This window comes from Antedon bifida, chromosome 2, assembly GCF_963402885.1.
Source record: "Antedon bifida chromosome 2, ecAntBifi1.1, whole genome shotgun sequence".
NCBI lineage: Eukaryota > Metazoa > Echinodermata > Crinoidea > Comatulida > Antedonidae > Antedon > Antedon bifida.
Genome location: NC_136227.1, coordinates 13893205 through 13919205, shown reverse-complemented (window position 1 = coordinate 13919205; position 26001 = coordinate 13893205). Strand labels below are relative to the sequence as shown.

The 26001-nt window shown below is 36.1% G+C and overlaps 2 protein-coding genes across 2 annotated transcripts in view; both read left to right on the top strand.

Moving 5' to 3' along the window:
• The window catches only part of LOC144835058 (uncharacterized), a 138965-nt gene extending 129972 nt beyond the window's left edge, over window positions 1-8993 (top strand). Inside the window, exons 24-28 of the mRNA XM_078690075.1 lie at window positions 1735-2031; window positions 2284-2364; window positions 3157-3358; window positions 3874-3936; window positions 6695-8993. Coding sequence (XP_078546201.1) covers window positions 1735-2031; window positions 2284-2364; window positions 3157-3358; window positions 3874-3936; window positions 6695-7227 — 1176 coding nt within the window. The 3' untranslated portion in view covers window positions 7228-8993. The remainder of the gene's footprint in view (window positions 1-1734; window positions 2032-2283; window positions 2365-3156; window positions 3359-3873; window positions 3937-6694) is intronic.
• Window positions 8994-21689: 12696 nt separating this feature from the next.
• LOC144835255 (uncharacterized) lies at window positions 21690-23069 on the top strand. The gene has a single exon (XM_078690317.1). The coding sequence runs from the start codon at window positions 22234-22236 to the stop codon at window positions 23011-23013; it is 780 nt and encodes a 259-aa protein (XP_078546443.1). The 5' UTR covers window positions 21690-22233; the 3' UTR covers window positions 23014-23069.
• Window positions 23070-26001: the final 2932 nt, after the last annotated feature.

Sequence of the window (26001 nt, the reverse complement as noted above, 5' to 3'; positions counted from 1 at the left end):
TGTGACTTATGAAACCAAGTTCTCCACATCAACACCAATGCTGTATGTCAATTAAGAATTAACCCTTTTAATGACTCGTCCTGACCTCTGACAACTGTTTTAAGTTGGACAAGATTTGTTTTTACTGAAAGGGAACTCTGTATTGACCTGGTTTTGGTACGAAATTAAAGCTATTATTGTAACAATAATACCGAATAGATTGCAAACATGTTTACACTGATTGATATAAAGTTTGTGGTACACCACATATACAGTATAAAGTTCTGAAAAGAAAAGAACGTTTCGCTCAATATACTTTGATCGTTTATATTTGGTGTACTGCAATCTTTATATCAACATATTGATTTCACCATGAAAACCTTCAAACAATATTTTCTACCGTACATTACTATCAATTTTAATAGATCCATTAAAAGCCAAACTAGGAAGTCTTTTGTTGTAATTAGCATTCATTATGTATAATTCAAATGTTCGACGATAACTCTATACTGTAATTGGTTATCCGCATTTGGTGGATAACCCCTTGTTATTGTGCGAACTACGTCAACTGGAGCGGTTGTGTTTCACTCAACCTCTCTAGGCATGAAATCTCTCTGCACAATCTAGAGTATATAGTCCGGGAATTTTGAACGAGTCCAGCCGACACAGTATAGGCACAAGGGCACTCCTTGGGCCTAGTACAAGCGTTTTTCAACTTAGCAATTTTAAAGCAACTTAACAAGTATTTTTATATCATGTTGTTTGTATAGCTGTCTGTATATTGATGATATTTTATATTTATTATATGCTATTTCAAGCTGAAATTTTGTATGGATTGTAACCGTATCGTGTTTCTATATGAGCCGTTTTGCTTGATTATGTACCAACAGAGCTTGGATACTATTTTAATACAACCATTGGATTGATTTTTCGTTTTCGATTTGGATGTTCTGATTAAACATTTTACGGTATTGAATTTTTACGGTATTGATTCATAGGAAGGTCACTTCGTTCTGTAAAATGGAAATGGCTTTCATTGGATTTGTTATGTACCCTTTACATAAAGGGTAGATATGAATTCATATACAAATTTTGTCTATCTGATGTGATGACATCATCATATGGCCAGTTGAATTAAAAAAAGTTGGATTTTCATCTGTTTCGTAAATGCTTGTCGCGTTGAAAAGAAAGCGCATCTTACTTTTACGTGCCCAAAATTCTTCAAATTTGTATTAATGTAATTATTTAGATAATTATCTTCTAAAATAGTTATCTTTATATGTCAATTTGATGACGTCATCGTGTTAAAAATTGGATTAAAAGATGGGTACACTGTAATATGCTGTATGATACAAAATAGGTACAATTCAGCACTGTAAACATATTTAATTCATGTCATAGGATGGCATAATAATTGTCAATGTTCATATATTTTAACGTATGTGCATGTTGCATTTTCGCGGATAACCCGATCTCGTCACTTTGACGAGTTCAAATCTAGTTTTTGTTTTGAATTTTAACATTGGCCTATTAACCGTATTTTATCATTGACCTATAGCATTTGTGCAATTTGATGTATTTTTCTTGTATTGTTTTCTTAATTATGCCAAGCAAAATGAATTTCCGTTTTAAGTGGACCAATAAAATGTCTTGAATATGAATCTTTACACTGAATAATTTTTAAAAAAGTTTTATTTGATTAGAATTAGGTGAGATCTTCACACATTCTAACACATTTGAACATTCTTATTGCAGGAACGATCCTTTTTTGTGCCTCTGCGACTTGCTTTTGAGACGTCACCATCCAGTGAAGTGAAATCTGTGCATGATGGGCTCTCTATCAGTATATATTACGACCTTTGTGGACATCTGCCTGACATACTGTTTCCATATTTAGTGATTGATTTCATTAAAAAATATCAGAAGGAGACAGGAGATGACCCCAAACTATCAAATGACTATGCAGAGCTCTACGTCGACCAATATCATAATGTTATCTTGTCTCTTGTCAAATTGGTAACAAAGCAAGATGACCACAAGTTCTTGTTAAAGGTAACTTACAATGTCTAAATGACTTCAGTATTTTATTTCTGTTCCATTGAAATATGTGATAATATAGTTATTTTATGCAAATAATAAAATGCAGTTAAATGTTACTATTATGCAATTGGTTAAAGCATATACATCAATTTTAGAATAAACACCACTTTTTTTCAACTATTTCGCAACATAACCTATTATATTTGCATAGATAAAATGTTTAGGCCAAAACTTTCAATGTAACCTTCAAATGTTTATCTTCAGGCTACAATTAAAGTTAGAAAGGCTCTTGGCGAAACAATTACTACCACAGAATGTGAACCTTCTCCTTCAACATGTAAACAGGTATGTTATGACTTTCTTCTTTCTTTTTTAATACTAAATACGATAAATTAATTTTAACAGGTTATTTCCACAAGTCACATGATTGGTTCTAGCATAATAGCATAATAATTGCTACACTTGCTATAACAGGAAATAGGCAACAAAGGATGTACCTTTAAAATCTTGCTGAGTTTAAACTTTACGACTGACCTAACCAGCTGAAGTGTTCAAACCCACCCCACCTTAGCCCCATTAAGCGAATTGTAACGTATGGCCTCTCCAAATTCCCGGATATGGCACTCTCATAAATATTTTTTTGGAGTGTGTAATGTTAAATTAACTGAAATGAGAATATTTTAGGAATAATGGACATGTTATGGCCTAAATCGTACTCATTAAAAATATTCCGGCTTGTCGGCATAAAATTGATAAATATTAATAAACCTGCTCCCACCTCAGTGGCACCATGGTTAGGGCTGAGGTGTGTGAATTTTTTAGGAATCTGGACATCTAGATATCTTGAAATGGCAATCTCACAGAACGTGTTTGGGGAGTGTACAACATTTTTTGTTAACCTACATCTCTCCACCTCAGCCCCAATCAAGATTACATTTTCAAATTTGACCCATGGAAAAATGTAAGGCAAGAGGGACTTCAATTCCTCCAACTCTAAATGCCCTCTGTATTTTCAAATTTTAATCTTGATTATTATTTGTTTGTGCATTATCCCTTTTTTAAAAATAAATGTTAAAATGATGAATAAGCTAGATGATGAAAAAAAAGATTAGTTGAAGATGTTTTGTATTTTTACAGGTTGTATCAACTATTGAGATGTCTTTTAAACATTCTAAAGATGGTGGTAGAAGGGGCATTAAATTCCATCGATGCATTCCCTGTGATTGTAGTAAGACATCTGAGAAGAAACATATGCAAATTCTTGGAGATTTCCAGGATGAGATGTTGCCATGTCATGGAAGTAACATGAATGTTAAACGATACAAGCAGCTATTTGGAAGTAAGTTAAGCCAAGATTGTATTATAGATTTTGTTATTCACCAATTACCATAAGGAAAATATTTTTATATTTATAACCTGAGTGTATCTTTGCCATTTCATTAATTGTAAAACATGTTGTTCAGTATTTAGTAGTATAACAAACATGAGTATATCCTTACTATCTGACCACTAATTTTACCAACTTTCTGACCATTTTACGTCCTAAACGCTTGAAATTTAAATATTTGTCCTAATAAAAATCTTATAAAATTAAGACCAGAAGTGCCATTTCAGACCTTTAAATTGACACTACACATTTCTTTAAATGAATGTATTAACATTGGTTCCAAAATCTTAGCCTTATAGTCTTCACTTTTGTGTAAGTAACTTGTTCACAATAAAAGTATTTCTATATGTACTGTATAACTAGGATGGCCCAGTGTCTCTATAAATAAGACAATCTTTTTAGTGATGCCTGCTCAAAATGTATTGAAATTCTTGATTATAACTAATATAAATATTTCTTCTGCATAGATACAGGTACATCAAATGTAGATAGACCAACTGCCGCAGCTGTGGTTACAAGCAAATTGTCAGGTTAGTTGATTGGTAAAATTATATAGGATTAACAGAGTACAGTGTTAACAGCTACAGTAATGTAGGAAATACCAGCATATGCAGAAATGCTATAAACTAATGTAGAAAATATAAATTGTCTCACATTTATACCAGTTTATAAATGTCTTAAAACTAAATAGACCATTTTGCAGTTTTAATAAAGTTATTCACTTCTGTGAAATTCCATTTTTTCAGGTAAATAATTTTTTTTTTCAATCCAGTTTTTGTCCAAAAGTGAATAACTATTACATGAAATTAAAATGGTATATTCAACAAAAAATGTGAAAACAATTTTTTTTTTAGGGGACAATATATCTTTAACATAACATGCATCTTGAAAAAGAAAATTAAAATTTATAAATGAAAGTAAAATATGAAATAAAACATGTGAAGGGGCAGTACTGTAAGCGAATAGCTTTAAACGCAAAGCCCATGGTAATAGTAAAAACAATATTACTGGTTCTCCTTCTCAATAAATATATGAATGATAACAAATTATAAAAAAGAAGTAATAATTATCGCAATCATAGCATACAAAAGATACTGCAAAAAAAACACTTAATAATCTTAGTGTATTTAAGATTGACGGTTGATACCTAAACAATGAAACAAATTATAGGTGATAAAAGAGTTAATTATTCCCGCAGATTAGAGTAGTAAATAGTGGTATGTCCGTAATTAAATATTATTATTTTAATTAATGATTATACAGTACAAACAAATGTTTCCTTAGAGTAGTAGCCGCTGAATTACAATGCGTATAACTTTGATGCACAAAACAAATAAGACTAAAAATTCAACACTTTTATCAATACTGTATTCATGCATGGAGGAAATAATTCATGTACTGTACATGTAATAAGGATTATGGAAGAATTATAAATTACTCCATGGGCTTATATAGATTAACACTTTCATTTCAAAAGCTTACTTGGATTGGATAGACAAAAATTGAAAACTAACATATAGGGACAAAATTATAAGGCGTGTAACATTTTATATCAATTACGTTAATACGATGATACAATGGGACTTGTAGGTATAGTCTCCCTTATGTAAACTGATGTAAACACTACAAAAGTAAAATTAAAACAATGTTTCATTAATATTTATTTACCTCCGCCAAAAAGGTATATGTAGTCGATTGCGTGCGTGTGTCTTTTTGTTTGTTAGCAGAATTACTCAAAACATTATTTATTTATTATATTTATTTATCTTTACCAACATGAAAATACAGATAGATATGTGGTCAAGAACCACTCCATTAGATTTTGGAGGCAATCCAGACTAGGAAATTATGATAGGCACCAAAGGGAAGATGTAATTATAATTACGATTCTTTACCGATAAGCTGGTAATTATTTGGTAAATTAGTAGAATAATGAAGAATACTTATGTTCAAGACCTCAGTTACAACGTGGAATATGCCTAGAATAAAAACGTAGCATAAGGTTATAGTAAAGATCACCTTGAAAATCGCTGATGTACGCTTTTTTACACACGCTAAAGATTAAAGAAAACGATGAAACGTAGGGCACACTTCAAATTTAGAAATAGAGTTATAAAGCCTACATATCATCCTATAAATGTGTATTATTACAAATGGAAGTGAACTGAAGCAATCCACGACCATGTGGCTTTTCTTTTACTTGAAAATTGTGAAAATCGACGGTTTCAGCTTTTATAATCTTGAATGACGCCCTCTTGAAATTCCACATTTGATAGCCTTTTGATCCAGAGTTAATTTTTTATAATTTGACCTACCTTGACCTAAGCCGTCCACACCATCTGGGAGACTTGTGATGGCTCCTGTTTCATGACCTCTTGCCAGATCCTCCTATCTTGTGATGTTGTAGTTGCATTCGTTAGGGATCCTTGGTTTTTTTATGTGCAGTCTGCCTTCACACAGTCTAACCATTTCTTGGCTAGTCTCCCTCGTGGTCTAGTTCCTTGGACAATTGCGCCCAAGAGTAGATTTGGATATCTTGTGGAGGGCATCCAATTGACATGTCCAAAATACCGGAGCCTCTTTATGGCTATCCTGTCAATTATGGTGTCGTTCAGCCCAAGGGTTTCTCTGATTTTGGTGTTTCTGATCTTTTCAAGTCTGGGTATGCCCAAGATCTTTCTGAGACAGATCATCTCAAAAGTGAGTAGTCTGTTCTCGTCATCTTCTTTTATGATAAAAAGTTACTTCTATATGATCCAAAATAATGTCAAGTTTGTAAGATGATATCGGTACTTACATTTCCAGAGAACTTGACGTTTCGCCTACTAACAGCAAGGCATAATCATAAGTGAATACGTTCTGGTGACGTAGCGGTGACGTGACGATGACACTGTTGAAAGGAGCCATTGTGAAGTTTACCGCTTGGTGTTATCCAAGTGGGATGTGCGGGGGTCGGTCTCTTTACGTTTTAGAATGTTATCGTAAATGTGCCATAGTTCATATGCTCCTTCATCTCTATTGATATTATTAGGGTGTAATCTTATATGTATCGCTTGCTTTATTTTTCTTGTTTTCCATTCAGTTTCTTATTATCTATATTAATTGCTCTACTAGCTTTATTTTAATCATTTTTCAGTCATCCTGTTGTTTGGTAGTATAAAAGAGTGTTCAAAATGTTGGTGCTGAACTTATTTCCAATCTGTTACATCAGCCTTTTTTTATTGTGGGTTTTAAGTCCATGAAAAAAGATTTAGTAACATAAATTTACACTGTTGTTTTTTATTTTAGGTGAAATATCTAAAGATAACTATCGGGAACTGCTTAGCAAAGTGTCATCGTGGTTCAAAGAATCAGAGAAAGTCAATCTATTGAAAGTTATACTTTGCAGGTGTGAACATATTTCTGTTGTAGAAATAGAAAGAAGGAATAATCCATTTGAGCTGTTTAAGTTACTTGAAGGTCCTGGAATCATTAGCCAATCAAATATCGATGTTCTCATTGAAATCATTGCAATAGGAGGAATGGAGGGTGTGTACGAAAGCATCAAGCACTTGATACCAACCTTTGCTGGATTTGAGAAATTAATCATCTCTGAACGCTGGAATGATGTACGAAAGGTGATCAGATTTGGTCTTAAGATAAGTAACGCAGATAAAGTAAAAATTGGACAGTTGCGTGGCCTGAAGGTTAAGGAATCGGATGATGTTTGGATTTTAATATTTAAGTTAGTAATGAAAGATACATTCACTAAAAAGAGCACAGAATTTGTTCGACTACTTAAGGACAATGACATGGATAGCCTTGCTACATTATTGGAATAGATAGAATACAAGATAACAATACATAACATGTGACAACATAACACTGAATTAACATTCTACTACTTAAAGACAATGACATGGATAGCCTTGTTACATTATTGGAATAGATAGAATACAAGATAACAATACATAACATGTGACAACATAACACTGAATTAACATTCTACTACTTAAGGACAATGACATGGATAGCCTTGCTACATTATTGAAATAGATAAAATTTAAATGTGACAACATAACTATTAGAATCAGAATTAGCACTCTATATCATAAGTAATTTAAAGACAACCTGATTTAAAAAGTGACTAAAATTGAATAACAGTTGTTTGGATTTTTGTTAAATAAACTAATTACAACAAATCAAAATCTGAATTTGATTGTATTTAAGTTTTATTAAATACAGTCAGCTCATCCAAAACCATACCTTTATGTCCCATTTTTTACCATTATTCAGAATACCAGACATATTAGCTCAGCCCAAGGCTGTCCTGTTTTGGAGAGTTGACTGTATTATTAAATTATTTATCGGTTATTGTAATAATGTTTCAAACACAAGACAAATATTTAATCTTGGAAAAATTCATACAGTAGTGATTCAGATTTAAATGCTCTTGATGGACGATACAGCTTCTCTGTCCTTAAGCCCGGCGCACACTAGAGCTTCCGGCTGAGCCAACTGGCACGAGTAACACTTGCCTCACAGTGTGCGCCGGGGATTTCGTGAGGAATCGGCCACGCGTGCCGCTGAGGAAAATATCTATCGTGTTTAATATTTTTGCGTCGTGTGCGCCGAACGTGAGCTTCCTGCTCACTAAAAAATTCCACTGCGCATGACATGTTCTGATTTATTATGATATTTCAGCGCGTGCCGTATAGCGTAGTAAGTAATTATCCAATCAGAAAATCGCGTTTAGTGTGCGTCCGATAGAACGCGATCATAGTTTGCAGCAAATTTTTTAGTGAGCCAAGTGTTACTCGTGCCAGTTGGCTCGGCCGAAAGCTCTAGTGTGCGCCGGGCTTAAAGGAGTATACAGACAGCTGAAGTTTGAAGATGAAATGTAGCTTACATTAATATTTCACCATTGGTGCAATTGATATAACAATGAACTGTAATAATACAAACAATGATGAAACTATTGGGGAATACTTTACATACCTGTCCTAATACAGCTTGTGAGCTCATTTGTTGGCAATGAATTTTGACATGTCATATATTAATATACAGCCCTAGTTCTCTTAATATTCCAGAATGAAAATAGTAAGCAGCATCCATGAATGTATGTTACATTTTTCTCATCAAAGTTTCTGTCTGATTATAAAATGAATATCATGACTAAAAGTATAACTGCCTCCTTATCTACCCACTTGACTCATTAATGTACAATAGATAGCATGTGATAGCAATAATTGTTTCAATGTAGTTTATTTCAGGTGCTTTTTAGTTAGTTGCTTTGTCTTTTTTTCCAATTTATATTTGTGTATGTTTTTTTTACAATCAATCATTGTGAGTTTATTTTAATTACTTCCATATTATTGCAAGTGTTAAGCTTTGTACATTATATTATATACGTTTATGAAATAAAATGTGAATAAGATGATTTATTTTTGTATATAGAAAATGGTGAAAATGAACACTTTTAATATTGTGTGTTTGTATGATGTGAGATTTTTAGGTGGAAGTGTGTTAACAGATAACAATAGTGATAACAGCAATAATAATGCACAGTTACAATACTGATAACAATGTAGTCACTCATATAAACAAATAAAATATAATATAAGTATAATTATATAATTTACTTATATAATATATGTATTATATTGTTGCATAAGCGAGGTGGAAAGACTGATAGTTAAGTAAAGATCGATGCATTTGCACATGATTTAGACATTTTTGTAAAATATATAACATTTTCTACATTAGCTGGCGATAGTAACTACATAAGCTGGGAGGCAATTTTCGTTACTACATAAGCTGTTGGCCGTTTCTACATTAGCTGGTGTTGATTTTTATTTACTACATAAGCTGTTGGTGTTTCTACATTAGCTGGAGGTTTTACTACATTAGCGGTGGATTGTTCTACATTAACGGTTGTTTCGACATTAGCTGGCGTTTTCTACATTAGCGGTTGTAACATGGCCTCTTGTACCTGACAATGATGGATGCAGCCTGTTTGGTTAGGGTTAGGGTTAGGAAGGTGGGTTCCCGCTCTGTTTGGTTATCCAGAAACAATTCCCGTATCGGATGAGTGCTTTCAACGCACATACTTTCTCGACATACTTTCTCGGTATGTCGGTAGAAATCTTGTCGTATGCAGATGTGTGCATCTCTTCTCTTATCGTATGTTTACAATGTTTTAATATTTCTGTAACAACAAACTATAAATCGTATTTTAATTTTTTAATTTATTTGTTTTCTTTTTTTGATCTCTTACAAAGATGGTGACGATGTTAAATTGAAATTCATAAAGCACCTTGATTGATGCAAGCATGCAGAGGTATTAGAAATCGGTCATAATAATATTATTGACAATGGTGCGTGCAATACTGTTCTTGATAATGAAACAAACATTAAATTAACACAGCTAAACTATGAACACATCGATGCTCTTTCTCGTTATGCCTGGGGAAGCGATATGGAAACGGTAGTAAAACAGTATTAGAACAGGCATAGCATTGCTCCCAAACAGGAATAATGTTGCGAAGATCTGAAAAGGAAAAGCAGAAAAGCATAGATTACTTTGAAGAGATTTGCAAAAGAGTTGTGTTGACCAGAGGCTATGATTTGCATAGAGCTAGGCACTCATCGTTTTACGAATATTTATTGTATGATAACACAATGGAACGAAGTTCCCAGAGCAGATTTACGGATTTTGAAAAGTATGGAGTTTCATCCAACGATAGCACATCCAGCAGATTTGTTGAGAAAACCGACATTGAAACTGAAAAGGACCACTTGGCAGTGCATCAAGAGCGTAGGCCTTAAGGTTGATTTTGGCGAATTTATAGAAAACGCAAACAGTGACGTCTTAACCATTATGTATCATAACGTACTGGGTGGTATTGAACCTGAAATAAATAGAAAACACAGTTTCCTACCAAACACTCTGTTCGATGTCATAGAGAACATTTATGTTCCACAGGGACTCTTGTGTCTACCAACGTCTTAGGTCATAGCAGCCACACAGATGGCTATGCAAAAGGAATTTAAATCTACTATGAACAAATTACATCCCCACTCGACACCAGAGCTCATGAGTCATACAAGAATATGCTACATTCACTCCATCGGACATTCTGAACGACATACACATTTCTGAAAGGTTCTGTCTAAAGAGCAAATATAAAGCTATCAAAAAACGGACGTAATGGAGACATTTGTAACATTTAGCATTAACATGCACAATCAACAATGTTAACTCTTTCATTTGCATTTATTGATTTTAATATAATCAACGTATTGTTCCGATGATGGCGTTGGAATATTATGAGAAACTCTTGATAATATCATTACAAAGGGTAGATATTATTTATTATTATATTAGTTATATTAATAGCTAATGTTTCATCGTTTGCTGTATAGATTTGCATAAAAGTACCAAATAAAACCAGTAGTAAACACAATTCCGTAGACCAGTTTATTCGTATATTTCTTATTAACATTATTAAGTCTCACCACTATTGATAATTAAAAACATAAATTAATGGAATTCTAGACTTGTAGTTAATGTCTTTATGTTTCGATGTTTTTGTCTAAAAACTACAAGTAGGCAGTATGGATATGTGCCAAAATATTTATCTTTTTACTAATATTAATTTCTGGAACCTAGACTATCAATGCGCCTGACTGGTGGCCGTGCCAATGGTAGCCGGATTCATTATTTTTGTTCCTATTAGGTTAAGGCAGAAATAACTATAGAGGCATGTGGTTATGAAGGGACTTGAATTGGCCAACTGTACCATCGACGTAATCCAAGAACGAGAAAATGTGCAGCAGCATTTCGGTTGACAGTTCAAACAAATGGCAACGCTCGTCGTCATTTCGTTCTTTTTTCGCCACCGTTTCCTTCGTCCTCCTGCCATTCTTTGCTTGTTATTCGGCCGACTCTAGCATTCGATAGAACGTGAAAATCCATTTATATGCCGGGATGGGGAACATAACCGACTTGAGGAGCAGCCAGCGTTTTCCGTTTTTTTTTAAATTTGTACTTCAGCATTGTCTAAACATAGCTTGCGTGCTTTCCTCACATTATATAATAAACAAAATATAATAATAGTTTTTTATAATTTTTGTCATTAATGGCTTTCAACATCAACATAATGACAGAAGATGATTGTCGATAGTTTTTAACAGAAAAGAGTCTTTTTCAATGTACTAAGCAATGCGGGATGGTAAAGAGTTGGAACAGATTTTAAGAGTTTCGTCCCGACAATTTTAATCTTTTAATCTTAAAAGATCGTGTAATGAGTATCCAAGTACCAGTTTCGATTCATGAAGCCTAACGGATTTTCATGTTTGCCGAGAGTGATGGTAGACTGATATTGACGTTCAGAGACGTCACCAAGTTGTAACTTTACAGACGACTTTACAGAGCACTTTACAAACAGGTGAAACGTAGAAAGAAAATTTGAAGTTAAGTCAACGCGTGTGCTAAACACCTGTCATCATGCCAGGGAGTGATTTACGGCAACGAAATCTGTAAGCCGATGTTGTTTGGACAGTATATAGCCGAACGTTCATCTATAAAATTGACCATAAAACGGCAAAAGATAATCGCTCGCGTAAACGACAAGCAAATATTTGCTTGCAAAATGCTACCAAACCGAGACGTTGAAGGCTGCCTGCTTTGGTGGAGAATTTGTGGACAGAAGATGCAACTGGAAAACTTGTCTACGCAATAGTAGTGTACCATAAAAATGTTTTCATTTGGAGACACAAAGAAAATACAACAAACAAGCGCGTGAGACATTATATGCCGTATACGAGCTATGTGTTCCTTTGTACGGATACTGCCTATGAACTGAAAATAGTGACGCTTCCCGACACCAATTTCTGTTCGGTTGAGGTTCACTGTTGTCATCTTCGAACTTATCGAATAGATTATACATTATGCCTATGTGACGGTGTTCTGAAAACCAGCTTCCGATATACCAGAAATTGATCGTATTTTTGGAATAACACAAAGATATATCAGACCGTGTATGTATTGAGTTTTTTTGAAAAATAGCTCGAGACTCGTGTTGAGGATACTTATGTATATAACCTCCATTATGTGTATTTACAAAAATAAAATAAAAACAAGTACATTATGTACGTTGTCTTTTTATCGAACCACTGACGTCATCTACACACCGTGGTATCTGCCTTTAGACGCATCATCCAGAACCCATATACTGACGTCATCTACACACCGTGATATCTGACTTTAGACGCATCATCAAGAACTCATATACTGACGTCATCTACACAACGTGGTATCTGCGTTTAGACGCATCATCCAGAACCCATATACTGACGTCATCTACACACCGTGGTATCTGACTTTAGACGCATCATCCAGAACCCATATACTGACGTCATCTACACACCGTGGTATCTGACTTTAGACGCATCATCCAGAGTTTTTCGGATGTGGAGATAGATGTCATGTGTTTCGTCTGGACAGATGGAAGGGCTATTGTGCTAGCATGGTGATATCTGGAATAAGAAAGAATGACATTTATATAAAACATCTTTCTGAAATGAAGGTTTGGGGGTATGAGTTACAGGTTAATGCTAGTGTTGGACAATAATTGCAAAATGAACAGGTACAATTACTTTGGCTGCATGCAGTGTTTGTTGAAGGCATGCTGAAGTAATTTCAATGTACTGGCACATGTCTTGAACTGTTTTGATGTTGCACATTAATTGACGTACTCACATTGGCTGGAGATGTTCATGGGTGAAAGTGTCCAATGCCGCATGACGCATGCAGCAGCATGACAATTAAGCCATTCGTGTACTGTAGATGGTGCGAGTGTTAGGAAGGGGATCTTGAGCGTTGAGTGTATGCCATTGATTGAACAACATCGTCGTTTAGTCTTATAGTGCATCTATCTGTCTGACGGCTTAGTTTTACCAACTATGAACTTTGAAATCCCCAGGTGTCCGAATCATGGCACTGTCGTAACCATGGGTTTTTGAGGCACATGAACATTGACAATGTCACGAGTTTCAAAACACATTCCTTTTCACTATATAATCGTTCGGATCGCATGGTCAAGTTCACGATTTGTAAATTTACACTTTTGCGTAGCGAATAATAATTCGACTGTAAAATCTAAACAGTTACTCCAAAACGGTCAAATTTGGTATCAATTTCTTGAAGAGAAAATATCACATGTTCACTTACCAATCCATCATCTTCATGATCATTTTGAGCTTTGAACTTTGTTTGGGTGACATTACCAAGCATTCCAATGCTTCCGAAGACGTTGCTTGCGAAGACATGCCGAAGATGACGTTTTTTGTGACTTCATAGGCCTTTTAAATAAAATCATAAAATTCACTTTTTGGCTCAGATATATACTGTTTCGTATTCTAAGGCGTTCCAATCGATACAATGTCAAAATGTTGGCTACAACATACATTTCTGGGTCATTTTAGATATTTTACTAAGCCTCGGACACCGACTCCTGGCAACAACCAACTATCCGCTCCACCTTCATTGTTCTGTTAATATCTGTTTTATTGGCATTCCCAACCAGCCAAACCAGACTCCACATACTTCTTCTTCGTTTGTGATCTTGTCGAACGGAATCAGTTGTATGGCTGTCACAAACGTTACGCGGTCGGTCAGCAAGAATGCACCAACGTGTTCCAACAACGAAATGGAGTGGTTCAGACGGTCTGGTGGTGATGTTGAACGTCGTTGGAACGTCCATTGTTGTTTTTTTTCTCATTCGTTGTTTGGAGCCAATCGAATGGCAGATGTGACAGCCTGTCACCTAAAGCACCACTACGACAGCATTCTGTGTGATGGTGGTGGTGATTGGTGGTGGACATTTGTAAATCATTATGTAAAACGTTATGGAAAAAACGATCATCTTTATTTATTGATGATATTGAACATAATTCAATGCCATAAGTAATGTTTGTGTTGTTGTGTTCTTATATATTGTTATTAAATAATCTTTTATTTATTTTTAATTGCTTTTGACTTATTGTCATTTTAAAGATTTTGTTTTGTTCATTATTCTTGGACACATTGTTTGACATGAGTGCTAACGATATAAAGGTGTGATTTCCAATCAACATTATTATTATGCCAAGTTTAATCTCTCTGATGACGTTACCTACCGGTACAAAAGTAGTATTAGATGCTTCCATGCAATAAATGCTATTTTGTTTAAGAGGCGTTTGGAAACATCAACTTCCTATGCAAGGCTTTCTTTCCTTTTCATTTACCACACAGAATATGAACATTCTTACATGGCTCCTTTTTATTTACCTTTCTTCTGCATTTATCCCATTACAAAGCCATGAGCTTGCTAAACTTTTGAAATTTTGTATCAGTCATTCTGTTATTTATTGATTTAAAAATGTCCATATTTCAGATCCTAACAAGTAAACTTCTTTTCCATACAATACATTACACTTGTATACCACGTAACACACGTAATACACTGGCCTTACCATCCTGTATTGTGGTATTTCAATCCAAGAGGACCTGACATGGAACAGAAGGAATCTACTTGCTGAAGCCAAGAAGCACCCAAGCACAAAGAGCGTATGGTCAATCAATGGAAAGGTGATGGCGACAGTAGTCAGAAATAACAGGGAAGTAAAATTAACCATTCTTACATTGGCTGAACTAAACAATCTATAATTATGTTATTAAATCCAAAGATAGATATACGATGGTTATGCACGGAATTTTACAATACCATTTATAACTGTTTGTAATTTAATTTTGAAAAGAAATGTATTATCGTTAGGTATATTCACTAAGCACGATTTTGAAATTGAAACTAATGTGACCTCGATTATTATACCGTTAGCATCACTTTTCGATAATTTTTTGTTTCTTTTTATTTTTTTTTTCTTCATTCTTAACAAAACAAATGAATAACATAGAAAATGAAATTAATATCTTTAATGTCAAGCATTCAGTTCAAAATGCATATAACTTTGATCAAAACTTTATGAATTATCAAGATAAAGCCTTTTCCGCTTCACACGTTAATATTCGCTCCTTAAGTAAAAATTACGACAATCTCGATTTATTTTATGAAACCTGTATAATATAAAATAATTCAAATATTAAAATATAAATTTAATATTATTGGTATTTCAGAGGTATGGAATATTTCCCAACCTGAGCTTTACCGGCTACAGAATTATAATTTAGAAGTTGTATGTCGAGAGGATTCTCGTGGGAGCGGCGTAGGTGCCTACATTCATTCTTCTTTAAATTATAAACTTGTAAAAGCCAATGTTACCCATACTGAGTCCTTGTGGTTAAAAGTTGCAAATAGTAATAATTCTGAAATCCTTGTAGGTGTTATCTACCGAAAACCAAATACTAATATTAAAGAATTTCAAGACAGTCTTATTCATACATTAAAGGAAAATAACATTGATAAAACGGACTATATTCTCTTAGGGGATTTTAATTTGGATGCAAATGACAACAACACACTTAATAATAACTTTTTCTCAATAATGGATTGCATTTGCATGACTCAACTTATAAACAGTCCAACAAGAAAAACGATTACTACTAGTACAATAATTGATCATATTTATACAAATATTCATAAATTTAAAATACATTCCGGTACAATTTATACAGACATATCTGACCATTTTCCTATTTTTGCTGTTTTTGAATATTTTACATTAGGCCTAAGAATAAAAGATAAGCCAATAACTATAACAAACAGAAACTTTAAAAATTATAAAGTTGAACATTTTATTTCTGAACTGGCTTATTGGCGTGAAGTGTATGATACCAATTATACAAATACAGCCTACAATAATTTTAATGATATATTTCTGAATGTTTGTGATAAACATGCCCCAATTACAACGCAAAATCCAAAGAAACAGCATGTGGATAAACCTTGGCTTTCCAAAGCAATCAAGACAAGCATAAACAAGAAGAACAAAATGTACTCAAAGTGTATAAAAAGGAATTTTAATCCACAGATATTTTCACGCTATAAGAAGTACAGAAATATATTAACAAGTGTAATCAGAAAGGCTAAAAAAATATATTACGGTAAACTGTTCAGAAATTGTAAAAACGATAGTGGAAAAATATGGAACAATATAAACATGCTAATTAAAGGATCTAACTCTAATGATCACGGAAATCCTCTCGATACACTCAGAGTGGTCAATGACATGGATGAACAAATAAGTAACGGTCCAGAAAATTGTGCTTCAACTTTCAATAATTATTTTGTTAATATAGGGCCAATTTAGCCAGCAATATTAATGAAAACTCGACACCACCTTCTGATTTTTACAAAATCCCATAACGCCTTCTTTTTTCTTGAAACCAATTACACATTATGAAATTGAAAATCTAATTTAAAATATAGATATAAAAAAGTCATCTGGTTATGATTACATGTCTGGGCGTCTAGTCAAAGACTCTGCTTCCCATATTAGTAGACAACTTGAGCATGTATTTAATTTATCATTTAATAATGGGATCTTCCCAGATGCTCTGAAAATAACAAAGGTGTATCCTATTTTTAAGAAGGAAGAAAAAGATGTTATAAACAATTACAGGCCTATTTCTGTTCTACCAATTTTAGCCAAAATATTTGAAACATTAGTTAATGTCCGAATGTTAGAATTAAAACCAGAAAATTAGAACTACTATTAAAAGAAAAATTGGAATCATTTTTTAAGACATTTTCTTCCACAGAATATTCTTTTATTAATTTACAAATAATTTATACAACCACTTATCATGTATGGCCTTGAGATTATCTTTTTACTTCAGAAAATGGCAGTGAGAGCAATTTCTTTTAGTGACTTTACCTCCCATTCTCAACCTTTATTTAAACAATTTAATTTGCTAGATGTATTTAAGTTACACAAATTATGTATTTCCTTATTCATGTTTGATTTGTATCACGATAAATTGCCTCATGATCTAAACGAATATGTAACACTTATCACCCATTCACATGAAACTAGACAAAAATGTAAGGGAAATCTATACCAACCTAAGGCAAATAGTACATCCGGCCAATTTTCCATTACCTGTATAGGAACGAAAATATGGAACGAAATACCAATACTAGTCCGGGAAATTAAATATAGGAAACATTTTAAAACCAAAGTCATAGAACTCCTGTTGGAGTCATAACATTTATGAGTAAATGTATGGCATTAATATATACATGTGTGTATGTGTATGTTTATACAATTGAAATGGTGTATGTTTGTATGTATGATGTATGTGTGTATGTATGTATATATATATGTAATATACAGTATGATTTATATATATATATATAATTATATACATCTATTATTATTATTACTATTATACTATTATTTATTAGTAATTAAATGCTATCATAATATGATTTGTTTGATTTCAATAAAATTGAAATGTTTTAGTTATACAGGGAGTAGAGCTAGATAGGCATGAAGTTGCCTTTTCTCTTCTTCCTTTTTATCCAATTATTTTAATGTTTTATATTATAATGTTATGTTTATGTATTTTTTGGATGAATAAAGAAAGAAATCACAAATGTACATAAACGACCGCCATTCCCCTGTGTACGTGTGGGACTGTGTGGCAATCAAGTACGCACTGGCCTTACCATTCCTGTACATCATGTACGTAAACGACCGCCATTCCCCTGTGTACGTGTGGGACTGTGTGGCAATCAAGTACGCACTGGCCTTACCATTCCTGTACATCATGTACATAAACGACCGCCATTCCCCTGTGTACGCGTGGGACTGTGTGGCAATCAAGTACGCACTGGCCTTACCATTCCTGTACATCATGTACATAAACGACCGCCATTCCCGTGTGTACGTGTGGGACTGTGTGGCACTCAAGTACGCACTGGCCTTACCATTCCTGTACATCATGTACATAAACGACCGCCATTCCCCTGTGTACGTGTGGGACTGTGTGGCAATCAAGTACGCACTGGCCTTACCATTCCTGTACATCATGTACGTAAACGACCGCCATTCCCCTGTGTACGTGTGGGACTGTGTGGCAATCAAGTACGCACTGGCCTTACCATTCCTGTACATCATGTACGTAAACGACTGCCATTCCCCTGTGTACGTGTGGGACTGTGTGGCAATCAAGTACACACTGGCCTTACCATTCCTGTACATCATGTACGTAAACGACTGCCATTCCCCTGTGTACGTGTGGGACTGTGTGGCAATCTAGTACGCACTGGCCTTACCATTCCTGTACATCATGTACGTAAACGACCGCCATTCCCCTGTGTACGTGTGGCACTGTGGCAATCAAGTACGCACTGGCCTTACCATTCCTGTACATCATGTACGTAAACGACCGCCATTCCCCTGTGTACGTGTCGGACTGTGTGGCAATCAAGTACGCACTGGCCTTACCATTCCTGCACATCATGTACGTAAACGACCGCCATGCCCCTGTGTACGTGTGGGACTGTGTGGCAATCAAGTACGCACTGGCCTTACCATTCCTGCACATCATGTACGTAAACGACCGCCATTCCCCTGTGTACGTGTGGGACTGTGTGGCAATCAAGTACGCACTGGCCTTACCATTCCTGTACATCATGTACATAAACGACCGCCATTCCCGTGTGTACGTGTGGGACTGTGTGGTAATCAAGTACACACTGGCCTTACCATTCATGTACATCATGTACGTAAACTACCGCCATTCCCGTGTGTACGTGTGGGACTGTGTGACAATCTAATACGCACTGGCCTTACCATTCCTGTACATCATGTACGTAAACGACTGCCATTCCCCTGTGTACGTGTGGGACTGTGTGGCACTCAAGTACGCACTGGCCTTACCATTCCTGTACATCATGTACGTAAACGACCGCCATTCCCGTGTGTACGTGTGGGACTGTGTGGCACTCAAGTACGCACTGTTCTTACCATTCCTGTACATCATGTACATAAACGACCGCCATTCCCCTGTGTACGTGTGGGGCTGTGTGGCAATCAAGTACGCACTGGCCTTACCATTCCTGTACATCATGTACGTAAACGACCGCCATTCCCCTGTGTACGTGTGGGACTGTGTGGCAATCAAGTACACACTGGCCTTACCATTCCTGTACATTATGTACGTAAACGACCGCCATTCCCCTGTGTACGTGTGGGACTGTGTGGCAATCAAGTACGCACTGGCCTTACCATTCCTGTACATCATGTACGTAAACGACTGCCATTCCCCTGTGTACGTGTGGGACTGTGTGGCAATCTAGTACGCACTGGCCTTACCATTCCTGTACATCATGTACGTAAACGACCGCCATTCCCCTGTGTACGTGTGGCACTGTGGCAATCTAGTACGCACTGGCCTTACCATTCCTGTACATCATGTACATAAACAACCGCCATTCTCATGTGTACGTGTGGGACTGTGTGGCAATCAAGTACGCACTGGCCTTACCATTCCTGCACATCATGTACGTAAACGACCGCCATTCCCGTGTGTACGTGTGGGACTGTGTGGCAATCAAGTACGCACTGGCCTTACCATTCCTGTACATCATGTACATAAACGACTGTCATTCCCCTGTGTACGTGTGGGACTGTGTGGCAATCAAGTACGCACTGGTCTACCATTCCTGCACATCATGTACGTAAACGACCGCCATGCCCCTGTGTACGTGTGGGACTGTGTGGCAATCAAGTACGCACTGGCCTTACCATTCCTGCACATCATGTACGTAAACGACCGCCATTCCCCTGTGTACGTGTCGGACTGTGTGGCAATCAAGTACGCACTGGCCTTACCATTCCTGCACATCATGTACGTAAACGACCGCCATTCCCCTGTGTACGTGTGGGACTGTGTGGCAATCAAGTACACACTGGCCTTACCATTCCTGTACATCATGTACATAAACGACCGCCATTCCCGTGTGTACGTGTGGGACTGTGTGGTAATCAAGTACACACTGGCCTTACCATTCATGTACATCATGTACGTAAACGACCGCCATTCCCGTGTGTACGTGTGGGACTGTGTGACAATCTAATACGCACTGGCCTTACCATTCCTGTACATCATGTACGTAAACGACCGCCATTCCCCTGTGTACGTGTGGGACTGTGTGGCACTCAAGTACGCACTGGCCTTACCACTCCTGTACATCATGTACGTAAACGACCGCCATTCCCCTGTGTACGTGTGGGACTGTGTGGCAATCAAGTACGCACTGGCCTTACCATTCCTGTACATCATGTACATAAACGACCGCCATTCCCCTGTGTATGTGTGGGACTGTGTGGCAATCAAGTACGCACTGGCCTTACCATTCCTGTACATCATGTACGTAAACGACCGCCATTCCCATGTGTACGTGTGGGACTGTGTGGCAATCAAGTACGCACTGGCCTTACCATTCCTGTACATCATGTACATAAACGACCGCCATTCCCCTGTGTACGTGTGGAACTGTGTGGCAATCAAGTACGCACTGGCCTTACCATTCCTGTACATCATGTACGTAAACGACCGCCATTCCCCTGTGTACGTGTGGGACTGTGGCAATCAAGTACACACTGGCTTTACCATTCCTGTACATCATGTACGTAAACGACCGCCATTCCCCTGTGTACGTGTGGGGCTGTGTGGCAATCAAGTACGCACTGGCCTTACCATTCCTGTACATCATGTACGTAAACGACTGCCATGCCCCTGTGTACGTGTGGGACTGTGTGGCAATCAAGTACACACTGGCCTTACCATTCCTGTACATCATGTACGTAAACGACCGCCATTCCCCTGTGTACGTGTGGGGCTGTGTGGCAATCGAGTACGCACTGGGCTTACCATTCCTATACATCATGTACGTAAACGACCGCCATTCCCCTGTGTACGTGTGGGGCTGTGTGGCAATCGAGTACGCACTGGGCTTACCATTCCTATACATCATGTACGTAAACGACCGCCATTCCCCTGTGTACGTGTGGGACTGTGTGGCAATCAAGTACGCAGATGACAATTAACTGTACAGTTCTTGTGAGCTTATAATTACAAATTATCGGAAACAAAATCGATCTCTTGACAATAATTGTAATGAGGTGGTTCACTTTACAAACTAGTGTATGATATTGTCTTAAAATGAACTCAAAGAACCTGAACGTGAACCTGATTCAAGTTGTCATATTTTACTACAAGATGCACACCAGGAACAATGTACAATGACCCAGACGGTGACGTCTTAGTTTACGACCTTATTTGGAAAGAAGATGACTATGGTATCAGTTTGTCAGAAGATGGCAAGTTACTGTGGCAACCGTTAAAAGCGAATTATGTAGTTATACCCGTGAGGGCGACTGACAGGTGCGGTGCTACAGAGGCCGCCACTATTGATGTGACAGTTATAGAGTGCCCTTGTCAAAACGGCGGGAAATGCAAAGAAGACAAAGAATATAAAGAAACTGATGTCGTCTGTATCTGTCCAGATGATTTCAAAGGTGATCATTGTGAAAGTATACCACCGTACGATCTATCTGGTGACGTCTGCACACCGAATCCTTGTCATCATGGCTCGTGTTCTGTGTCAATTGATTCCATCTTCTTCTGCAGATGAGACGCTGGTTATACAGGCATACTGTGTGAGCAGTCTGTCACTCCGTGTGATCCTAACCCGTGCTTTGATCGTGTCGTCTGCTCCGAAACAATAACCGACGAATCTCTTAGCTTCAGGTGTGGACCTTGTTCTCCTGGATATTCTGGTGATGGCGTATCATGCGTTGAAGTAAATCGCTGCTCTGTGACATGTCCAAAGAACATGCGGTGCACTGGGGGAAATAAATGTATATGCGAAGAAGGTTGGACAGGATATGGTTGTAGAATAGCTGTTTGTAGACCTTACTGTCAAAATGGAGTGTGTGTTGCACCGGGCGAGTGCAGTTGCTACGAAGGATACACGGGAAAATTCTGTGATAAAGTGACTTGTCGTTTAAACTGCCAAAACGGAGGTTATTGCTCGGACCCTGATACGTGTGTATGTCCTGCTGGGTATTCAGGACCTACTTGCTCACAAGCACTCTGTCAAACAAATTGTATGAATGGTGGTGTTTGTGCCAATCCTTCGCAATGTCTTTGCTCACGTGGATATCATGGAAGATATTGTGAGACAGGTGTATGTGATGAGACGTGCTTGAACGGTGGAAGATGTGTACGCAAGAATACGTGTTCATGCCCACATGGGTTCATTGGTAGACGATGCGAAATTCCCCTCTGTGAACCGCGGTGTCTTAATGGTGGACGCTGTGTAGCCCCTGATTTGTGCTCATGTGCTTCTGGCTGGCGAGGCAGACATTGTCAGAAAGCCGTTTGCAGTAATAGATGTCGTAACAATGGTGTATGTATCAAACCAGATGTGTGCGCATGCCCTCAAGGATACAGTGGGACTTCTTGCCAAAAACCCATTTGCGAACGTCCATGTTTGTATGGCGGACGGTGTGTTGAACCAGACAAGTGCGCATGTCGACATGGACGCACTGGCGCTTACTGTGAGAGCCGATCAACTCGGCAAAGCCAGAGCTACAGACGGCAATACCGGTAATAAAAGAACGAGAGATATTTAGAGGTGATAGTATTTGACTCGAAGACTTGGTCTCTTGACTTGTGATGTACATTAAGGCATGCGCAGCAATACGTAACTAGTAGCACCTTGAACTTGAAACTGAACTAATGAATAATGACATTTATACTTGTACATACGTCATATATAATGATCTTGTATATAAAAATTAAAGTCGTCCAGTTTAAATTCTTTCTAACAGACCATTGTAAAAAGTTTTAAATGTACGGGGCGCAATGTGGGAATTAGATTAATACGTTTACGTATAGTCTGTACAGCCTGCCTACTCTACTGAAACCACCGGATTTAAAATAATTCTTTGGTTGATTACCTTGATTACGTAATGCTAACTTTTTCAAGTAGACGATTTCTCTACAAAATTGTATAATTATGATTAGTGTTATACTATTTCAATTATGTACTGATCATTCATGCAAAGCAATTGTAAAAAATAAATGTATATAATTATTAAGAAAAAAAAAGGAACAATGTTAAAATATGCAAATTAATCACTTGCAAAGTTGATTAAAAGCTTGGTTGTTGTAGACATAATTTAAATTTGAGAAGCTTCTCTATTTTTTCTTCGGAAAATTTACTTTTTAAATTCTAACAATGTTGTATGTATCGGCCTGTAGGCCTAAATGTTAGTGTTATTTCTTTTGTCGAGAAACAACTAGGCCTATATTTGGAAAATCACAAGAAGGGCAGTGCATAGGAGGATTTGAATTGATGTCTGTACTTGAATTTAAACAGGATGTTTGTGTTCTCTTGGTAAAACGCAATCTACAAAATGTATCATGTGCGTCACAAAGAAGATACTGTTATTCCATCCATAATTAGTACAGGTTACCTACATCTTTAGTAAGTCGTTTGTTATACACAGTTCATTTTTGCTATATTATTATTCATAGAGAGCACTCCCGGATCACTTCATTATTTCTTATAGTATATTTTGAAACAATTTTAAATAATACAATGTTTAACCAGGTTTTATATTTGTTTCTATATATTTGGTATTAATGAAAATAATGTATTTTTTATGTATATTGGAAAAAATATATAAAACAAATATATTATATTATAATATATTTACTAATATGATTTTAATTATTTGTATATAATTTGACACACGCACATACAAAGACGCAGACAACTGATGGGTAAACTTTTACTTTGATTAGAAGGATTAAATATTGGATTTGATATAATAATTCTAATTTTTGTTAATTATAATCACAGACAAAATGAGATTTTAGGCTATATTAATCTGTAAGCATCCATTAATCTACAAGCACATTTGTCATAAATGTAGGCCATACAACATTGGAATGTCGGTCCTTGACTCGCTACGGAGTTACCGTAGGTTAGAGCCTGTTTACACGTATGGGCGTAAGCCATGCCATAAGCATTGCGTAGCATACGCCTTGCGTGTGAACTAGGCATTTACTACGCCACGGCCGTGGCGTTAGATAACGAGCCTAACGCTGTGTCGTTTGTTCCACAGTCCATTGTTGCTTGATAATTTATTGATTCAGAGCACACCGGAACACTTTATTCAATTTTTCAATAGTACAATTTTTAATAACCAGATTTTATATATTTTTTTTAAATTTTGTAATGACCAATTGATGATATATTTAATATGTATATTGGACAAAATAAAAAAAGATATATATTTGACGTACGCACATACAAAGACGCAGACAACTAACGGGTAAACTTTACTTTGATTAGAAGAAATAAATGTTTATTTGATTTGATATAATAATTCTAATATTTGCTACGTCTACTCTGAGACCCTTAAGGTTCGTATTAATGACTGGACTATCTCTGGATTTAGTTTGGACAATATTTAGTCCTGGACTAAACCAGTATCAAAATCGGCAAAAGATAGTCATGAATACGGGCCAATGAGATTGTGGCCTACACTACGCAGTCATTCACAGTAAGCATTAACCTCAACAACAGTCACTGATCGTTTTATATTTTAGTACATATAGATATAGATATCACATACCAGTCAATAAATCACATTTAGTCCAAAATATCATAACCAGCAACTACAATTGAAAAAACATTCCTGTAAACAAGAAAAACAATTTACAAATATATTAATAAACAACTTCATTTAACAGGTCTGCCTCATTAGCCCTTAATTTCAAAACTGAACTTGTCATGTCACACAACAAAGCGGCAAGTACGCCACCAATATTTTGGAACGTAAGTGATAACAGTTATCAGACATTCAAACACTCTCCGTTTATTTAAGTGTTGATATACTATTTGTTAGCAAAGTGTATTTAGAAGTGATAGTGAGTTGAAAATTACAGTAGGCCTGTAAAGATGGCCTATGATTGTGTAAATGCTATTTTAGGAAACAAATGCAAACTTTATGTCTGTTCTGTTATACTAGTAGGCCTACTTTAACTAAAATCATTGGTAATGTTTGTCTTGCTAAAAGATGTATTGTCCCCCAATAACATGAAAAATAAAGATTAATTAAATCAGACTTTGAATAGATTATTTTGTAGTTTTAATTAAGTTAATCACTTCTGGCCGTAGAAAAAAAAAATATTTTCACTTAAAAAATAACATAATACAGTAAATGGTTAAATTCAACCAAAAATCCATTGGCTGGCAGTCAATTTGATCATTTTTGCTTAAATACTTTTTTTAGATCAAATTTATCGAAAAGTGGATAACTATCATGTGACATTAAATGGCATATTCAACAACAAAAAAGTTAAAAATTATTTTTCAGGGAGAACAATACACCTTTAAACGAAATTTCCTAGATTTAATTAATTTAGTATGCCTACTAACTATATGGCCGTCCAATAAAGTGTAATTTGATTGTATGAGCATTAAGCGATGGACTCATCCTCTAAAAAGTTGGTACAATTCAGATGGAATCAATAGTTACAATCGTCGCATTGAATACCGCGTTGATTCGATCTGACACACTGTTAG

Bases quoted from the DNA above. Each gene is read 5' to 3' on its own strand.
- LOC144835255 (XM_078690317.1), top strand. From the start codon at position 22,234: ATGCGGTGCACTGGGGGAAATAAATGTATATGCGAAGAAGGTTGGACA.